The sequence below is a fragment of the Apium graveolens genome, chromosome 7 (genome assembly GCF_009905375.1).
Source record: "Apium graveolens cultivar Ventura chromosome 7, ASM990537v1, whole genome shotgun sequence".
Taxonomy (NCBI): Eukaryota; Viridiplantae; Streptophyta; class Magnoliopsida; order Apiales; family Apiaceae; genus Apium; species Apium graveolens.
In genome coordinates, this window is record NC_133653.1 from 110,412,645 (window position 1) to 110,430,864 (window position 18,220).

Below are 18,220 nucleotides of genomic sequence, written 5' to 3' on the forward strand. Positions count from 1 at the left end.
AGACTAGTAGCAGCTCAGGACAGACAAAAGAAGTACGCCGACCAGACAAGGAAGGATAGGGAATATGAGGTGGGAGATTCAGTGCTATTGAAGGTATCTCCGTGGAAAGGAGTGATGAGATTTGGGAAGAAAGGGAAGCTGAGTTCCAGATTCAGAGGACCCTTTGAAATTTTGAGGAGAATAGGACCTCTAGCTTACGAGCTCGCCTTGCCTCCTAATCTGCAACAAGTACACAATGTGTTTCATGTGTCTATGTTAAGAAAGTACCATGCAGATGTATGACACGTAATAGAATACGAGCAGGTATATTTACAACCAGACCTGACCTACATCGAGCAGCTAGTAAGGATAATGGACCAAAAAGAACAAGTGCTGGGGAACAAGACTGTGAAGCTGGTTAGAATCTTATGGATGAATCAAACTGTCGAAGAGTCAACTTGGGAAGTTGAAGATGCAATGAGGAATAGATACCCCCACTTATTTTCTAATTGATTCCGGGACGAAATCTTTGTTAGAAGGGAAGACTATAATAACTCGAATTTTTGAGACCTTGTAAAACGTTTAATGAATAGTAACCCTGACGGACGGGAAAAACTTTTGAGCCCACACTATGTAGTGCATGAGAAAATGAGTTTCGAAGTTGATATTATGATTATACGTACTAAATAAGTGTATGTAAATGCTATTAGTTTTCGAAGAAAACGAACTTTGAAAAATGACCATATTTACGAATCATCGAGGATTACGGGAATCATAATATAATTACGAATATAAAACCCTACGGAATTATACCCAAGTATGATAATTCAAAACATAAGGAATAAATACGAAATGAATTACGTCGCGAACCATTTACGAGGAAGTATTACGAAAACGTTTAAGCGACCGAGCGAATGCATAAATGATTAAATAAACGTAACGCACTAACTAACCATGGTAAGAAAGTAACCATGGTTACTTTATCAAATAGTGAGCTAGAGATAGGATGATCAACCAAGGCTAATGGAATAGTAAGCTAAGGAAGCTAAGCAAGTGGCTTAGCTTGTAATCTACCACAAGCTAATAGATTTATCCATGGATTTGGCAACAAGAATAAACCTAGGATCCTAAACTAGGAGAATATCAAATCAATATAAGATATCACCAACATAATTTCCTAGAAGCAACCAAGGAAGCAAGCAAAAAAACACTCCCTCTCTCTCTTTAAGCCCCATTCGGTCTTCTTCATCAAACCAAGGAATTCAAAATCAAAACCTCAAGTTCTAGCCATGGTTAAATTGTAACACCCCCAAATCCGGGGTCAGGGATCCGGGTTGTCACGAGTTCCAATTCCCTTAACAACTCTTAATCTTAATAAACAACCAACCACTGCGTACCGTGACCCCACAATACACACACACACCACAAGTTATAGTCTCAGAGATGAATACCAAAAATAACATAAGTCATTTTATTCCACAATTATAAATCATTACACCTCAAAAGGGTTTCTGAATAAATTTACATATTTTTTGCCATTATTACAATTCATAAATTGACATAAGTCTGGTACAACAAAAGTTGAAAGCCTAGCCTATTTGTAGTTCCTACCTCAGCTACAACGGCATCAACGCCTACAGGAAACTGCGGAATATTTCCTAACCGCTCACGAATTGAGAGCTTGATCATGTTCATCTTGTCTTTCTGTTGTTGTGTGATGAAAGAAGAAAGCAAGGGTGAGCAACAAGCCCACCAAAATAATATGTATAATAATTTATAATATATGAGCATTCTCATAGTACTCAAGAAAGTCTTGGTCAAGTAAAAATGAACCAGTTTGATACCTTACCGTGACCAAGTCGCAAAATATTCAGTATATATGTATATATACTTTTCAAAATCTTGGAAGTCCTTTTCCATGCATAATATACACAGAGTTCCAGTTTATAACTGTATAAAAATATCGTTGCAAGGTGATCTCATATATCCAACCTTGTCTCAACGTTTTTGTGAAAATCTTTGTCATGCATAAGATAATCATTAACCAGATATAAGTTGAAAAGATGAAGTTACAAGATACTCCAATATACTTATATCTTTTCCGGATACTACTTGAACTACCACCGTTCAAGGTATCATTAGTTTCAAAAGTTTATCACACTGATGAGACTACAAGATAAGACTTGAATAGATTCAATCTTTGAAATATCATTTGAAAGAAATGAAGTTACGAGATACTTCATTAAGTCCCGATATATATATACACCTATATATATACATTTCATACACTCCTTGAAAACCTCTGTTATGAAAATTATAAAAAGAGTTGCAATATCCAATGAATTTTGGAAAGGAGAAAACCTTGGCATAAACCTGATATCTTGCTGATCAGGCAAAGATACCAATAAGTAACCTTTTCTACTGTAGATGGATGAATTCCTCGCCGGTCATCACCCTGGCCGCATTAGGACCTCGCGCTAGACCTTTACCCGGCCACTCACGCGTGGATGGACTGTGACCCAGCCTCTTACACCTTCATAGACCGTACCCCGGCCTGTCGCTTATGCCGACTCAATTAGATGGACTTACTTCCCGAATGTTGGGCAAGTAATCAAATTGTTTTCTCAAAACAGAAACCTCGTTGCGAATATAAAATACACCACAGAGCCGGATCCCTCAGATTTTTTTGAGCTAGTATTCAAGTCTCCTTCGAAAGGAAGATCTTAAATTTGAAAACGACTTTTGGGATCCGCTCTAACTTTTAAAATCATTTTGAAGACTCAAAAACATTTTAAAGAATGTTTGGAGTAATGCTGATTTAATAAAATAAATCAGTCCCGATATGTTACAGGATATCTGAATATTATTATTTAAATAATATTCCCATAAGGATAATCCTTATAAAAATAATTGAAGTAGAAGTTTTAAGACTCATACTTGAAATGAATAATAAATAACCAAAGATATACTTATACGAAAGTACGATCTTTATTTGAATAATCGAAAATAAGTTTGATTATCGAAATATTATTCTTTAATAAAATAAAGAATATTATTTAATAAAAGAAGCGGAGTCATAATTCCTCGAATGAATATTCAAAATAATATTTATTAAATAAAATAAAGTTATCGAATAAACCTTATTCGATTAATAGTTTTGAAAACTATATCAATATATATATATATAAATATATATATACATTATACTCGGGAACATCGACTCCCGGTTTAGAAAATGTTCACCTTTGGGTCCCATATACTAAGGGTATACGCAATTACTGCTTATCTCTAGCATATGTATTATGCAACTTATAAGCATTTGAATCAACAATTAGATATCAAGATTACGAAACAGACATGCATATATCCCATATCAGCATGCTCCAATATATCGCAAAATTTGCTAATAACAATCATGCACTTATCACAAGATAATGCATATACATATATTTACATCACAACAACAGTATAACGGGTAGAAAACTTGCCTGAGCGACTGGGGGTGGTAAAAGTCCTGGGACGAGTCTGGTAACCTATAAACATCATATAAGTTGGAATCAAACCAAAGTCGCTTAAGAATCTATACTTTAACCAATTAGACCCTAACGTTCGCTTTTGCGCTAACGATTCACTTAAGTCGCTCGAGTACCCTCGGCTCCACCATTTTTAATAAATTAACCATTGAGAGTTTTAAGGCGATTCTTTTGCGAGTACCTTACCAACTGCCTAATCCACTTTACATAAATGTTTCATACTCCAATTAGTCATTTAAGGTCTTTAACCAATGTTTCAAAGTAAGGCGAGGGGTAATGGTTCCGTCGCGAAGCGCCGTTACTTAAAACGGTCGTTTCTCCTAAACCTTACATCGGATTCAAATGAACCACATATCAAAACGAAGCTCGTAACATGAACTATCTAATCATGGCAATGGTCAGAACCTAACAGTGAATCCTCGGGTCCTGATGTTAAGAACAAAAATAGTCTAAAGTAAATCGGGCATTATGACGGCTATGTTTACGCGATTACCAAATTTTATCCTACTCCAAATCAACCACAAATCAACCACAATTCAACCATACAACCAAACTCCATCCATAAAATACTACAACAGCCCCAACAACTCAATATTTCCAATTTATACTACTTCCCAATCATGAACTAAAAGCTTACTTAAGTTCTTTAACTAATCATCAAGATCAAACAATTTAAATTTCTTGAAAACACTATTCACTCTCTTCTTAAATGATTTATTGAAAGAGACTGTGAAGGAATTTGGAGCTTAAACTCCTAGGATAGCCATAACTAATCATAAGGAACCTTGGATAATTACCTTGCAATTTAACAATGGTTGGATCTTGGATTTTGAAATTTTCTTCTTTGAAAAACAAGAAAAGCCGAGTGCTTCCTCTTGAAATGGGAAAGTGAAGTTTTGGTGTTATGATTTGTTTGGATTGGTTGATATCCTTTTGTTTGTTTAATTAACTTTTTACCATGGTAAAGAATGAATGGTTCACAATCAACCAACCAATCTCTCCTTTTTGTCATGCTTAAGTCACCATGCTTATGTCATCTTCCCACACTTGTCTTCTTCTTGTTGGTTTGATGACATCATCATCACTAACCTCTTTGATTAACTCCTAATTGCTTGCCTAATGACCGCTGATCTGTTATACGGTTCGCTTAACTTTCGTTCTCGTTTCTCGTTTGAGGGATCATACCCGGGATCTTATTACTTGGGTTTCCTTAACCTTTCTCAATACATTATATTTCTTTTATGATCCTCTCTTATAATCCTTGAATTTAAATCCTTTTTATCCTGTTACCTTATACTCAATTCTTTTGTTATCTGGTGGATTTTCGGGAAAAATCAAAGTGTTCAAATTTGGATTCTGACGATCTTTACATACACTTATATACCATATAGAGTACAAATAAGATCTCAAAATAACAATATAAGAACCCCCACATAGTGTGGCATGAAAAATTTTCTTTTTCAGCAAAATCAGCAAAAACACTATTCATAAGGGTTACAAAAAAATCCAAAAATTGGGGTTATTACAGTCTCCCCTCCTTAAAAGGATTCCGTCCCGGAATCAGATAGAAAAAGAATAGGGATACTCTCTTAGCATTGCACTTTCTAACTCTCAAGTCAATTTTCTCACATTGTGGTTCTACCACCAAACTCTGCCTAGTTTGATAACCCTTCTCCTAAGCACTTGTTTCTTTTCGATCTATAACCCTTTCCGGTTGCTCCATATAGGTTACGTCTGGTTGCATGCCTATGCGCTCATATGCCCCTATTTGTCTGGCATCCGAATTATACTTTCTTAACATTGATACGTGGAACACGTTATGAACTTGCTACATGTTCGGGGGTAGGGATAGCTCATATGCTAACTTCCCAATACTTCTTAATATATCCAAGGGTCCAACAATTCGTGGGCTTAGCTTTCCTTTCTTTTTGAACCTCATCCATCCTTTCTAAGGGAATACCTATAACAGCACTGGGTCCCCTACTTCCTATTCTTTGTCCTTTCGTGTCAAATCAACATACTTCTTATGTCCATCTTTTGCTACTACCAGCCGTCCTCTGATTAGATCTATTAAATCCTTGGTCCTTTGGACCACTGCTGGTCCGAGCATCTTGCGCTCTGCAACATCATCCTATCATAAGGGAGATCGATATTGTCTTCCCTCAAGGATCTCATAAGGCGATACCTCGATACTGACATACGATCGATTATCGTAAGAAAACTCAATCCGTGTTAAGTGATCATTCCAAATTTCTTTCAAGTCTATTGTACAGACTCTCATTATAGCTTCTAGTATTATAGCTTTTGCTTCTCAATACCCATTCTTTTCTAGTTTGTAATCACTACTATCTTCTGTTCCTAATATTACACTGGTTATACTTTTGCTCATTAGCATTCTATCACCTTTTAATAATTGCGTCAACCTTAGTATCATGAACGCGTTAGATTCGGAATACCACCGCACTGATACTACTTCCTTTAATTGCTTCCATCTTCGAAAGCTTGATCTATCGTATAGAAGTAAAAGATTTTATTGAGAGATCACTATGATCATGAACACTTGTTCTATTGCATAATTAGTACAGAAGGTGGCCAGCCTTTAGTACTTGGCAAGCAATTGAACAACATGTGGTATCCTACTAGGCTTCTATCACACAGATAGATAGTCATTCGGCAATACCTCCCCTTTCTGGAAGGGTTGTTCTTCTCAGCTTATACAAAATGAAAAGGAGAGAAAAGAACGAATTGAAGAGAATTGTATATGAAATAATACTGCCACAAATATCTGGCTTGGAATCTACCTCTGAACTGTAGAGGTTTGTCATAGGAGAACAAAATATATGTATCTATATCAATATCCAGTATTATCGTATCGCATTTCACATGTTTAAATATTTTTGATATTCTGTCCATCATTCTATGGACCCATGCTCTTCCTTGAGCTTATACACAATCACCTTTGAAACTCCCTTGACATCGAAAATCGAATCTGGGATCTCATTCTAGACATCATCGTTACTAGAATTCTATGCTTGCACCGCAACCTTCCTCATATAGTAATACGACTCTCTATTCATAAGAGGGAATAAATATATAATATGTAAATACTCCACTAGGTAGTCTATCAATGATAACTTATATATCAACACAACCCCATTAGGGGTACTCAATCTCAACATCCATTCCAATACAACTCTCACAGTTGTAATCGGCTCATTACTCGCAGAATCATTGTTGCATTACTATGGTCCACCACTGACCTACTGTAGTCATTCATTTTCTATGAAATCTTAATAGCTAACCATACTGAGTCCATACATGTCGTATCGAATTCTTCTAAGGAGGCAACATAATCACCATTCCATGATTCATGAAGAAAACTCCTGAACTTGGCGTACATATGACATGAAGCAGATAAAAGTGCAGAAGAGTTTCAATAAAAGCAACGATAGCAGGTTAATACCATTATTAACCATATGTCTTTATTAGGAGACATGAAGCTCAAAGGTTCATTTAGTCCTTTCGTAACATGGTCCTGGCTTATCTTAAGATATGGCCTTATAAGATAGATAGCCCGCTCAGGGCGATTTCATAAATTAAATCTTTACCAAACTACTATCACGGTTGAGTATCGCACAATCATCAGAAGGAATTTTAACCTTTCACACCATAATACAAACTTCACGGCTTTAACCATTATCATTGTATTCCTCTGGCATAAGCGCCTATAATTGCTCTCTTACACCTAGAGTGTCGGCCACCTCTTTGGCCTTTCCTGATAGTAAAATTTCCTTACAATCAATGTCATTTTAACCACCTCCAACTAAATTTTCTACCTCAACCGCTGCTTATGTGAAGATGTTTTCCTTAAAATCTGATGAGTAAAAAAAATATCACCATTTTTCCATAAGTTATTGCCTCAGTCTTTAGAGGTTAATCACTGTCACGACTGACTCTCAATCATACTTAGGACATCTTTTATCTTAGGTCCTAATTGCCCTGAACAATTTTGACCTTTACTGGTTCGATCCATACTTTCTCGTGGTTTAACACGTGCCCCACTTGGCATCATTATAATTACGTCATATTTCCTTTATCAAAATTTCTATTCTTGAGAATTTTGAATATTACCTTTCTCCTTGTAAAACCTCTAAGGTTATCCTTGAATCGTTTCTCCTGTATTCCCTAGATACAGGGCATATCAATATACCATTTATTAATACCAGAATCATTGTCTATATACTTCTGAAAAATTTCTCCACTGATTCTTAAAGGTTGTTATTACCTTAATCCTTTCCAATTCATACTGTCAAAACTCATACTGTCCCTATTAAGGGTGAAATGTCAACCTTCATGCATTCCCTAGGGTTCATCTTAAGTTATCAAAGTTATATCCTTAATTTCACCTTTAAAAAGGTACTTGCATCCTTCCATGGATAAATCAAGTCATATATCTTTGATAGATTATCTTATTCAATCATTCCCACCTCGATAGTCTATACCAATTTCACGATAGCATCCTTATTCAAAATAAGTTTAATCCATATGGCCTCCAAAAGATAACAACGGTTATCCACTTTTCTTGCCTGATTTGGTAATGATAACAGGGATGTTCTGGAAGATATTGGCCGTGTTCAACATGAACTTCTTTTTACTAAATCCTCATTTACTTTTGTTGTTTATCTCAACAGTCATCTCAATGTTGAGATATCTTCTATACTTGGTGTCTCCCTTTTTGGGAATCAAGCCACCGGTCTTACACTTCACATTCTTGAAGGTCACTTCCTTCATCCAATTTTCCTAATTTCTTACTTTCTTGTCTCCTCAGTCTATCTGCGTCTCATTATTTATCCTTCGAACTATCTCAAGGTTTCCTCAAATCCTCCCAACTTACAGGGGATAAAATATATGTATCTCTTATGCCTTCAACCATTAATTTTAACTCATGGTGAATCACCCTCATCCTGACGGTTACATACTTTTCTATTTCTATTTCTACGAGTCTTTAGGGTTTCCTCATACCCAACTCCCTTATCATTCCTCAAACTCTATTGCCTTTATATTCCTTTCCACTTCAGTTTCTTTTTATTTTCCTTTATCTTATCATTATTTCATGAACCAGCACAACATAAGCATTGATTTTAAACATCCCGTCATTCTGGATTCGTGTCCTCAGAACGAATCTTGACAACTTTTACAACATAGATTCATAATTCATCATACTCGTCTGCTTTTTTTCTGGCTCTAAAGCTTTTACACCATCTCCATAACCTTGGGAAGTACTTTCCCGAAAACAATTGACTGAACTTTAATCAGTTTATTCTAACCTCTGTCTACGTGCCTTTCTTGGTCTTTCATCAGTGGGTGGTCTCACTCTTAGGAGGATAAGTGACAAAAACAGTCTTTTGTGATTCGTCAATCATTTAGAATCTCAAATGATTCCTCTATTTCCTTTAGCCAGGATTTTGCCTCAACTGGGTCAGCTTGTTCCTTGGAATTCTGAGAGCTTAGCGACTTAAAGGTCCTGAAAGAATTTCACACCATATTATTTCCTCAGGGTGGTGTTTGGGGGTAAAAGTATTAGTTTTGTTTAGGCAGGTCCATGAATTGCCTCATAGGAGTACTGTCTTGGTGCTCCCTTCCTTGCTCGAGTTCTGTTTTCTCAGTCTAAGTATTTCTTCCTGCTCCCCATAATCGGGGTCATCCTACATGTTTTAAATCCTCATTTTCCACTTCATTATATTTCGAGTCCCTTATATCTTAATTGCGACCTCCCTGATTATCACATTCAGGGTTTGCCCCAAATCTTATTCTTCGTGGGGGCATAATGCTTGGAAAAAAAAATTGGGAATCTCTTTATATTTGTCTTACTTACTTTGCTTAATCCTTTCCCTCGTTCAGTCCTTACATGATCGCAATTTATGAATTCTCAAGTTCTATAAACTTCATGACACTCTTAAGTGTTAATAGTGCAATTAACAATATGAACTCATCACAAACAAACTGATCTGAACTGAAAGGAACGAATATATATGTAACCATTTGTTCGAGGGTACAACAACTAAACACATAAAAGAGAATTACATCATTTGGCCTGATCGCTTCTATCCCAAAAGTACTACCACAGATAATCATCTAGTCAATAAAAACTTAATCATTCATAACTTAGGCTAATCCTCCAAAAGTGGTGCTGCATGTAATTCTTGTCTGATTGCTCAGACTCTGCACACTACCATGGATCAAGAAATGCGGGCACGCATGACATCCCTAACCTGCTCCATTAAAGCTGTGACGAGGTCTAAGATAGTCGCAAGTAGAGCTGGATCAATCTGACCCTCAAGATGGCCTCTAGATGTAATTCGGGTGGTAGCCTCAATCATTTCCATGCTATAAGCTAATCCTGCCGGAAGTACCTCGCCCTCAATCCTTGGTGCAGTAAGTCGATCCAACAGATAACTCCTAACATTACGGGCCTCAGACAGGCCACCCAATGTCATATAATAATCGGCGATAAGAGAAGCCTGAGTGGTAGCATCTAGCAGTCCATGGGGTGCAGGTGGTGCAGACCCAGGAGATCCAAATGGATAACCAAGCACGGTATCAGGTGACAATGGTGCAGGAGATAAAGGTGGCATTTCCTCAGTAGGTGTTGCGCTCTGTACAGGGGAGGGAACAGGAATTGGTGGAACCTCATGGATGTCTACAGGAACCTCTGGAAGAGGGTCTAATACTGGTATAATTGGTGCCGTGGAAAGCCCCACTCCTTCTGCCCTCATTATCCTTTGTGCCCTTGGTAACTCTTCATCCTCTAGTACCACCCTCGCGGCCATTCTAGCTCTGGTAGTCGCCCTGACTACGGTCATGAATTCCTCAGCGGTCCTCTCTTCATTCTCGTCAGGATCCTCCACGAGATCCTCCTCAACAACAATCCCTTCTTGGATAACATCCTCAACCGCAACATTCTCAATATGAATCTCATCTGGTCCCTCGTTAGGGTACTCTATTGGATTCACAATTTAATCTCCAATATGTAATAAAACATCCTCATGCTGATGCTCCTGAACCTCAGGGTTCGGTGCCCCGCTGCCCTATACGAGAACGAACTATGTTACTATCATAATATTTATAAGGGTTCCCGTAAGGGTTTTAACTGTCAGTACTACGTTAGGTAGCCCGACTATGAACTTGGCAAGAGTTCTTATTATCTTAGTGAACTTATTATCTTAACGTCACATCATCTCTGAGGTTTATAACACTTGGCTCTGATACCATTTCTGTAAGACCCCCAAATCCGGGGTCGGGGATCCGGGTTGTCACGAGTTCCAATTCCCTTAACAACTCTTAATCTTAATAAACAACCAACCACTGCGTACCGTGACCCCACAATATACACACACACACCACAAGTTATACTCTCAGAGATGAATACCAAAAATAACACAAGTCATTTTATTCCACAATTATAAGTCATTACACCTCAAAAGGGTTTCTGAATAAATTTACATATTCTTTGCCATTATTACAATTCATAAATATACATAAGTCTGGTACAATAAAAGTTGAAAGCCTAGCCTATTGGCATCAACGCCTACATGAAACTGCGGAATGTTTCCTAACCGCTCACGAATTGGGAGCTTGATCCTGTTCATCTTGTCTATCTGTTGTTGTGTGATGAAAGAAGAAAGCAAGGGTGACCAACAAGCCCACCAAAATAATATGTATAATAATTTACAATATATGAGCATTCTCATAGTACTCAAGAAAGTCTTGGTCAAGTAAAAATGAACCAGTTTGATACCTTACCGCGACCAAGTCGCAAAATATTCAGTATATATGTATATATACTTTTCAAAATCTTGGAAGTCCTCTTCCATGCATAATATACACAGAGTTCCAGTTTATAACTGTATAAAAATATCGTTGCAAGGTGATCTCATATATCTAACCTTGTCTCAACGTTTTTGTGAAAATCTTTCTCATGCATAAGATAATCATTAACCAGATATAAGTTGAAAAGATGAAGTTACAAGATACTCCAATATACTTATATCTTTTCCGGATACTACTTGAACTACCACCGTTCAAGGTATCATTAGTTTCAAAAGTTCATCACACTGATGAGACTACAAGATAAGACTTGAATAGATTCAATCTTTGAAATATCATTTGAAAGAAATGAAGTTACGAGATACTTCATTAAGTCCCGATATATATATACACCTATATATATACATTTCATACACTCCTTGAAAACCTCTGTTATGAAAATTATAAACAGAGTTGCAATATCCAATGAATTTTGGAAAGGAGAAAACTTTGGCATAAAGCTGATATCTTGCTGATCAGGCAAATATACCAATAAGTAACCTTTTCTACTGTAGATGGATGAATTCCTCGCCGGTCATCACCCTGGCCGCATTAGGACCTCGCGCTAGACCGTTACCCGGCCACTCACGCGTGGATTGACTGTGACCCAGCCTCTTACACCTTCATAGACCGTACCCCGGCCTGTCGCTTATGCCGACTCAATTAGATGGACTTACTTCCGGAACGTTGGGCAAGTAATCAAATTGTTTTCTCAAAATAGAAACCTCGTTGCGAATATAAAATACACCACAGAGCCGGATCCCTCAGATTTTTTTGAGCTAGTATTCAAGTCTCCTTCGAAAGGAAGATCTTAAATTTGAAAACGAGTTTTGGGATCCGCTCTAACTTTTAAAATCATTTTGAAGACTCAATAACATTTTAAAGAATGTTTAGAGTAATGCTGATTTAATAAAATAAATCAGTCCCGATATGTTGCAGGATATCTGAATATTATTATTTAAATAATATTCCCATAAGGATAATCCTTATAAAAATAATTGAAGTAGAAGTTTTAAGACTCATACTTGAAATGAATAATAAATAACCAAAGATATACTTATACGACAGTACGATCTTTATTTGAATAATCGAAAATAAGTTTGATTATCGAAACATTATTCTTTAATAAAATAAAGAATATTATTTAATAAAAGAAGCGGAGTCATAATTTCTCGAATGAATATTCAAAATAATATTCATTAAATAAAATAAAGTTATCGAATAAACCTTATTCGATTAATAGTTTTGAAAAATATATCAATATATATATATAAATATATATATATATATATTATACTCGGGAACATCGACTCTCGGTTTAAAAAATGTTCATCCTTGGGTCCCCTATACTAAGGGTATACGCAATTACTGCTTATCTCTAGCATATGTATTATGCAACTTATAAGCATTTGAATCAACAATTAGATATCAAGATTACGAAGCAGACATGCATAAATCCCATATCAGCATGCTCCAATATATCGCAAAATTTGCTAATAACAATCATGCACTTATCACAAGATAATGCATATACATATATTTACATCACAACAACAGTATAACGGGTAGAAAACTTGACTGAGCGACTCGGGGTGGTAAAAGTCCTGGGATGAGTCTGGTAACCTATAAACATCATATAAGTTGGAATCAAACCAAAGTCGCTTAAGAATCTATACTTTAACCAATTAGACCCTAACGTTCGCTTTTGCGCTAACGATTCACTTAAGTCGCTCGAGTACCCTCGGCTCCACCATTTTTAATAAATTAACCATTAAGAGTTTTAAGGCGATTATTTCGCGAGTACGTTACCAACTGCCTAATCTACTTTACATAAATGTTTCATACTCCAATTAGTCATTTAAGATCTTTAACCAATGTTTCAAAGTAAGGCGATGGGTAATGGTTCGGTCGCGAAGCGCCGTTACTTAAAACGGTCGTTTCTCCTAAACCTTACATCGGATTCAAACGAACCACATATCAAAACGAAGCTCGTAACATGAACTATCTAATCATGGCAATGGTCAAAACGTAACATTGAATTCTCGGGTCCTGATGTTAAGAACAAAAACAGTCTAAAGTAAATTGGGCATTACGACGGCTATGTTTACGCGATTACCAAATTTTATCCTACTCCAAATCAATCACAAATCAACCACAATTCAACCATACAACTAAACTCCATCCATACAATACTACAACAGCCCCAACAACTCAATATTTCCAATTTATACTACTTCCCAATCATGAACTAAAAGCTTACTTAAGTTCTTTAACTAATTATCAAGATTTACAACTCCAAACACATCATAAAACCAACCCATCTCTAAATACACAATAATCAAGCTTCTCATGAACCATACCAAACACAAAAACTCTAAATATACAAAAGTAGGGCTAGGGTATGAGATTATACCTTCCTTGGTGAGTAAGAGTAACTAAGGAGCTTGGAATCACCCTTGAAAGTCCTTACCAAAGCTTAATCTAACCAAAAACACAAGATCAAACAATTTAAATTTCTTGAAAACACTATTCACTCTCTTCTTAAATGATTTATTGAAAGAGATTGTGAAGGAATTTGGAGCTTAAACTCCTAGGATAGCCATAACTAATCATAAGGAACCTTGGATAATTACCTTGCAATTTAACAATGGTTGGATCTTGGATTTTGAAATTTTCTTCTTTGAAAAAGAAGAAAAGCCGAGAGCTTCCTCTTGAAATGGGAAAGTGAAGTTTTTGTGTTATGATTTGCTTGGCTTGGTTGATATCCTTTTGTTTTTAAGAGTGGGAATAAAGAATACGTCTTTGAGTTCCCTCTCCTCGCCGTTCTTGCACAATAATTTTATTGAGCCCCTTCCTCTTATATGTACCACAGAACCATCTCCAAACTTGACTTGACCAGCAACACTTTCATCGAGTTTTGTAAATTTTTCACGGTGTCCAGTCATATGATTGCTGGCAGCATTATCTAAGTACCAGATATTCTCTTCAATTTTACCTTCAATTTCCTTTCCTATGTTGGTCGTTGCCTTAAGTGTACCAGTGTTGTGTAGCATCATCCTTACGTCCGTTATGTTTGTGTAATTTTTGAGTTCTACCACCAACAAGGCGGGCTCTTCATCATTAATTTGAGTTAAGTTTGCCTCAGCTCTCTGTTCTCGTCTTGGTTTTCGACATTCTCTAGCGTAATGACCTTGGTTTTGACAATTGAAGCATCGTACCCTGCTTCGATCGCCTCTGAACCCACGGTTGTCTTTGCCAGAATCCCCTCCTCTAGTTGTCTTCTTAATCCATTCCTCTCGTGTGAGCAGGAGCTTTTTCTCACTTCCTTCCCATTTTGACCACTCTTCTTCAGTCAACAGGAGTTGTCCACCAATATTTTCATCTTGACCTTTGAGCCTCTCTTCATGTGCCTTGAAAGATCCAACTATCTCCTCAACTGACATGGTTTCAGGATTGCTAAATTGTTCGATTGCTGACGCAATTTGCAAGAATTTGGCTGCTCTTAACAACTTTTTGACCACGTACGCTTCCTCAACTGTCTCGCCTAGAGCCCGAATGTTTGTCACTAGGCTGTTCAACCTCATACAAAAGTCATCTATAGGATCTGTTTCCTTCATACGGATTGATTCAAACTCAACTTTAAGTGTCTGGGCACATGCTTTCTTCACTTTGTCAGCGCCCAGATGTACCGTTTTGATTGCTTCCCATGCTTCTCTTGAATTCTTTTTGTCTGCAATTGATAACAATAAATCCTCCCCGATTCCTTGATAGATGATGGCCAATGCCCGTTTGTCCATCTTATCCTCAATGGCCGCCTTTAGATCTTTAGGTTCTATAGCCTCCCAGACACCATGAGCTTGTATAAAGACCTGCATCTTCATTGCCCACGCCGTGTAATTAGTCTTTGTCAACATGGGATAACTGAGACCGAAATAACTCTCTTTACCCTTGGCAGTGTCCATTGTTGGTGGGTGTATGTGGATCGCTCTGATACTAAATATAAGCAGAGATTAAAGCCAAACAAGAAACAATACAACGATGTTTAGAAGATGACCTTTAAATGGATCAACTGCGTACTCTGATGATTATGATGAATGAATACATATGATACTTATAATAGGCTAGAGATTATAACAGACCAGAATATCAGGAACTAACTGCTAATTTTCCTCCGGCAATCTACTAACAGACTCCTAAAATAAAGCCTTACCATGTCTTGTATACTTAGACAGCATACAAACAATTATTTAAAACAAAACAAATAGAAAATAAATAATTATGTTAGATTATTAATCCAACAGGAATGACCTTGAAGCTGTAGACCTTGAGTATTTTGGAGAAAGACTAGTTTAGTGACCTTCTATTGAGAAGATTCATATGTTAGGCTCTTTGGACAGCTTCGGTAATTCTCGATCTGTGTGACTTTGAAAGAAGGCGCAAAATAGTCATTAAAGATTCAATATTTCTGCTCATCAAAAGGGTCATATATTTTAGTTTATCTGGCGGGGCTGAAAATGCCCGTTTATCTTATTAGAACGTTGTCATGTATCCACATAACCACTAAATCGTAAAAAAGACTGAACAATTAAGGCTTCTATTCCTGCCTCATAAGGAAGTAAATAACTGAAAGTCTTAAAATCAATAGAGTACTTCAGGGATTACACATTAAAAATCTTTACTTAGTCTTAAAATTAGGTTACACATTCTAACTCTCTAGGAATAATATCTTTATGTTCCCAGAATCGGCAACAGAGTTAATTACATACCTAGGTGTGCACATGATTTTGTTAGAATTCAAACCCTTATCTAAATAAAGTTGGCAGCTAGTAATAATCATAATATGTATAATAAATTAAAAGCTAGAGTCCTGAAAATTTGGTGAGCAGAGGATTATCATTTCATGCAAGTCAAATGCGTGTGTTGAAGAAAGATCACCCAGGCAGTTGTGAAGGCCTGGTAAATAGGTGGGTTGTGCAAAATACAATACATGCTCAAATGTAAACTGAAGAAAATAAACATACAGCTGGTAACACATGCATGAAAAACAGATATCGTGGCACTAGCTCTTTTATGTTCAGTATACACGTACAGGCTGGTCTCTGTTCAAACCCTAAAATAAGGTAGGCTTATGGTTGAAGTCTTTGTTATTAGCTAGTAAATTGAAGATGACCAGGAGACCAGGAAGATGTCTGGTGATGTAAGCAATGAGGTATTAACTAGTCTCAGAAGTCTATAAATAAGACAACAACTCCATTTGTAAAAAACAACTGAAAAAAACAGAGCGAAAGAAAGAGCAGCAGCTCTAGTAAGGAAAAAGAGGTTGTAGCCTGTGTGTGTAAACATTTATATAGTTGTATTTTTTCTTTGAAATAAAAGTGCTATTGTGTTTTTTGTATTAATATTATCAAATCTTTTGGTGTAAAGTGTATTCACGTTTACAACAATTGGTATCCGAGCCAAGGTTCTGTTCAGGAAAAATGGCGAATATGATGCAACCGCAAATTCCAAAATTGACGGCAACAAATTATGGGAACTGGAGTATACAAATGAAGGTGTTACTCGGTTCTTACGATAACTGGGATACTGTGGAAAATGGGTATAGCGAGCCCGTGGATGCAGCCGCTGAAGCAGCTCTTCCAAATGCCGAGAAGACGACGTTAAAGGAGTCCCGTAAAAAAGATAAAAAGGCGTTATTCACAATTTTTCAAGGTGTTGATGAATCTACCTTTGAAAAAAATTTCTGAAGCAAAAACAGCAAAAGATGCGTGAGAGATTCTGCAGAAATCATTCCAGGGTGTCGAAAAAGTTAAAAAGGTGCGGCTCCAAGTTCTACGTGGCGAGTTCGAAAATTTAAAAATGAAAAGCTCCGAAAATATTGGTGAATTTGTTACGCGTTTGAAAACGGTGACAAACGAGATGAAAAGAAACGGTGAAAGTCTTAATGATATCCGGGTCATGGAAAAGTTGCTCCGTTCATTGACAAGAAAATTTGATTACGTTGTTACATCAATTGAGGAGTCAAAAGATCTATCCACAATTTCCATTGATGAGCTCGTAGGTTCTCTTCAAGCCCACGAGCAACGAATGAACCAGTATGATGATGCAAGCCATTTGGAGAAGGCGTTGCAAAGTAAGGTGTCCATCAGTGACAGTTCTGGCAGTAGCAGTTCTGCACGTGGCAGAGGTGGTTTTAGAGGTGGCTACCGAGGTGGACGAGGACGAGGAAGGCAGTCCTTCAATAGAGGCCAGAATTCGGGAAGTTATCAATCATTTGGTCGTGTTCAAAATTTTAGAGGCCGAGGAAGAGGTGGATTTCAACAACGAGGTGATAAATCTCAATTTCAGTGTTATAACTGTAATAAATTTGGCCATTTCAGTTATGAGTGTAGATCTCCGAAGGTGGAAGAAACTAGTCATTTTGCAGCAGCAAAAGAAGATAAAGATGTTGGTACTGCTATGTTCCTCACTTATAAAGGAGACGAGGAAAACAAGAAGAATGTTTGGTATCTTGACTCAGGGGCCAGCAATCACATGACTGGCCACAAAGATTTATTTATGGAGATAGATGAAACCGTCAGCGGGGAAGTTACATTTGGCGATTCTTCAAAAATTCCTGTTAAAGGGAAAGGTACAATTACGATTGTATCAAAGAATGGTGAGAAAAGGTATATAAATGATGTTTATTATATACCTGCTTTGAAAAGTAATATCATCAGTCTTGGCCAACTTGTGGAGAAAGGATATAATGTTCAGATGCAGGATAATTCTCTCATCATCAGAAATCATGTTCGAGAATTAATTGCAGATGTGGAGATGTCAAAGAATCGTCTGTTCACACTTGA

At 36.9% G+C, this 18,220-nt stretch overlaps 1 protein-coding gene across 1 annotated transcript; it reads left to right on the top strand.

Moving 5' to 3' along the window:
- Positions 1-17,234: 17,234 nt before the first annotated feature.
- LOC141673960 (uncharacterized) lies at positions 17,235-18,220 on the top strand. Its single transcript, XM_074480686.1, has 2 exons — positions 17,235-18,043; positions 18,184-18,220. Exons 1-2 carry the CDS (start codon positions 17,235-17,237, stop codon positions 18,218-18,220), a joined length of 846 nt encoding a protein of 281 aa, XP_074336787.1.

What these genes read in the sequence shown, in the direction of transcription:
- LOC141673960 (XM_074480686.1), top strand. Translation starts at nt 17,235, where the DNA reads ATGAAAAGCTCCGAAAATATTGGTGAATTTGTTACGCGTTTGAAAACG. An exon ending in TCAAAGAATGGTGAGAAAAG is followed by an intron (nt 18,044 to 18,183) that starts GTATATAAATGA and finishes AATTAATTGCAG; the next exon opens with ATGTGGAGATGTCAAAGAAT.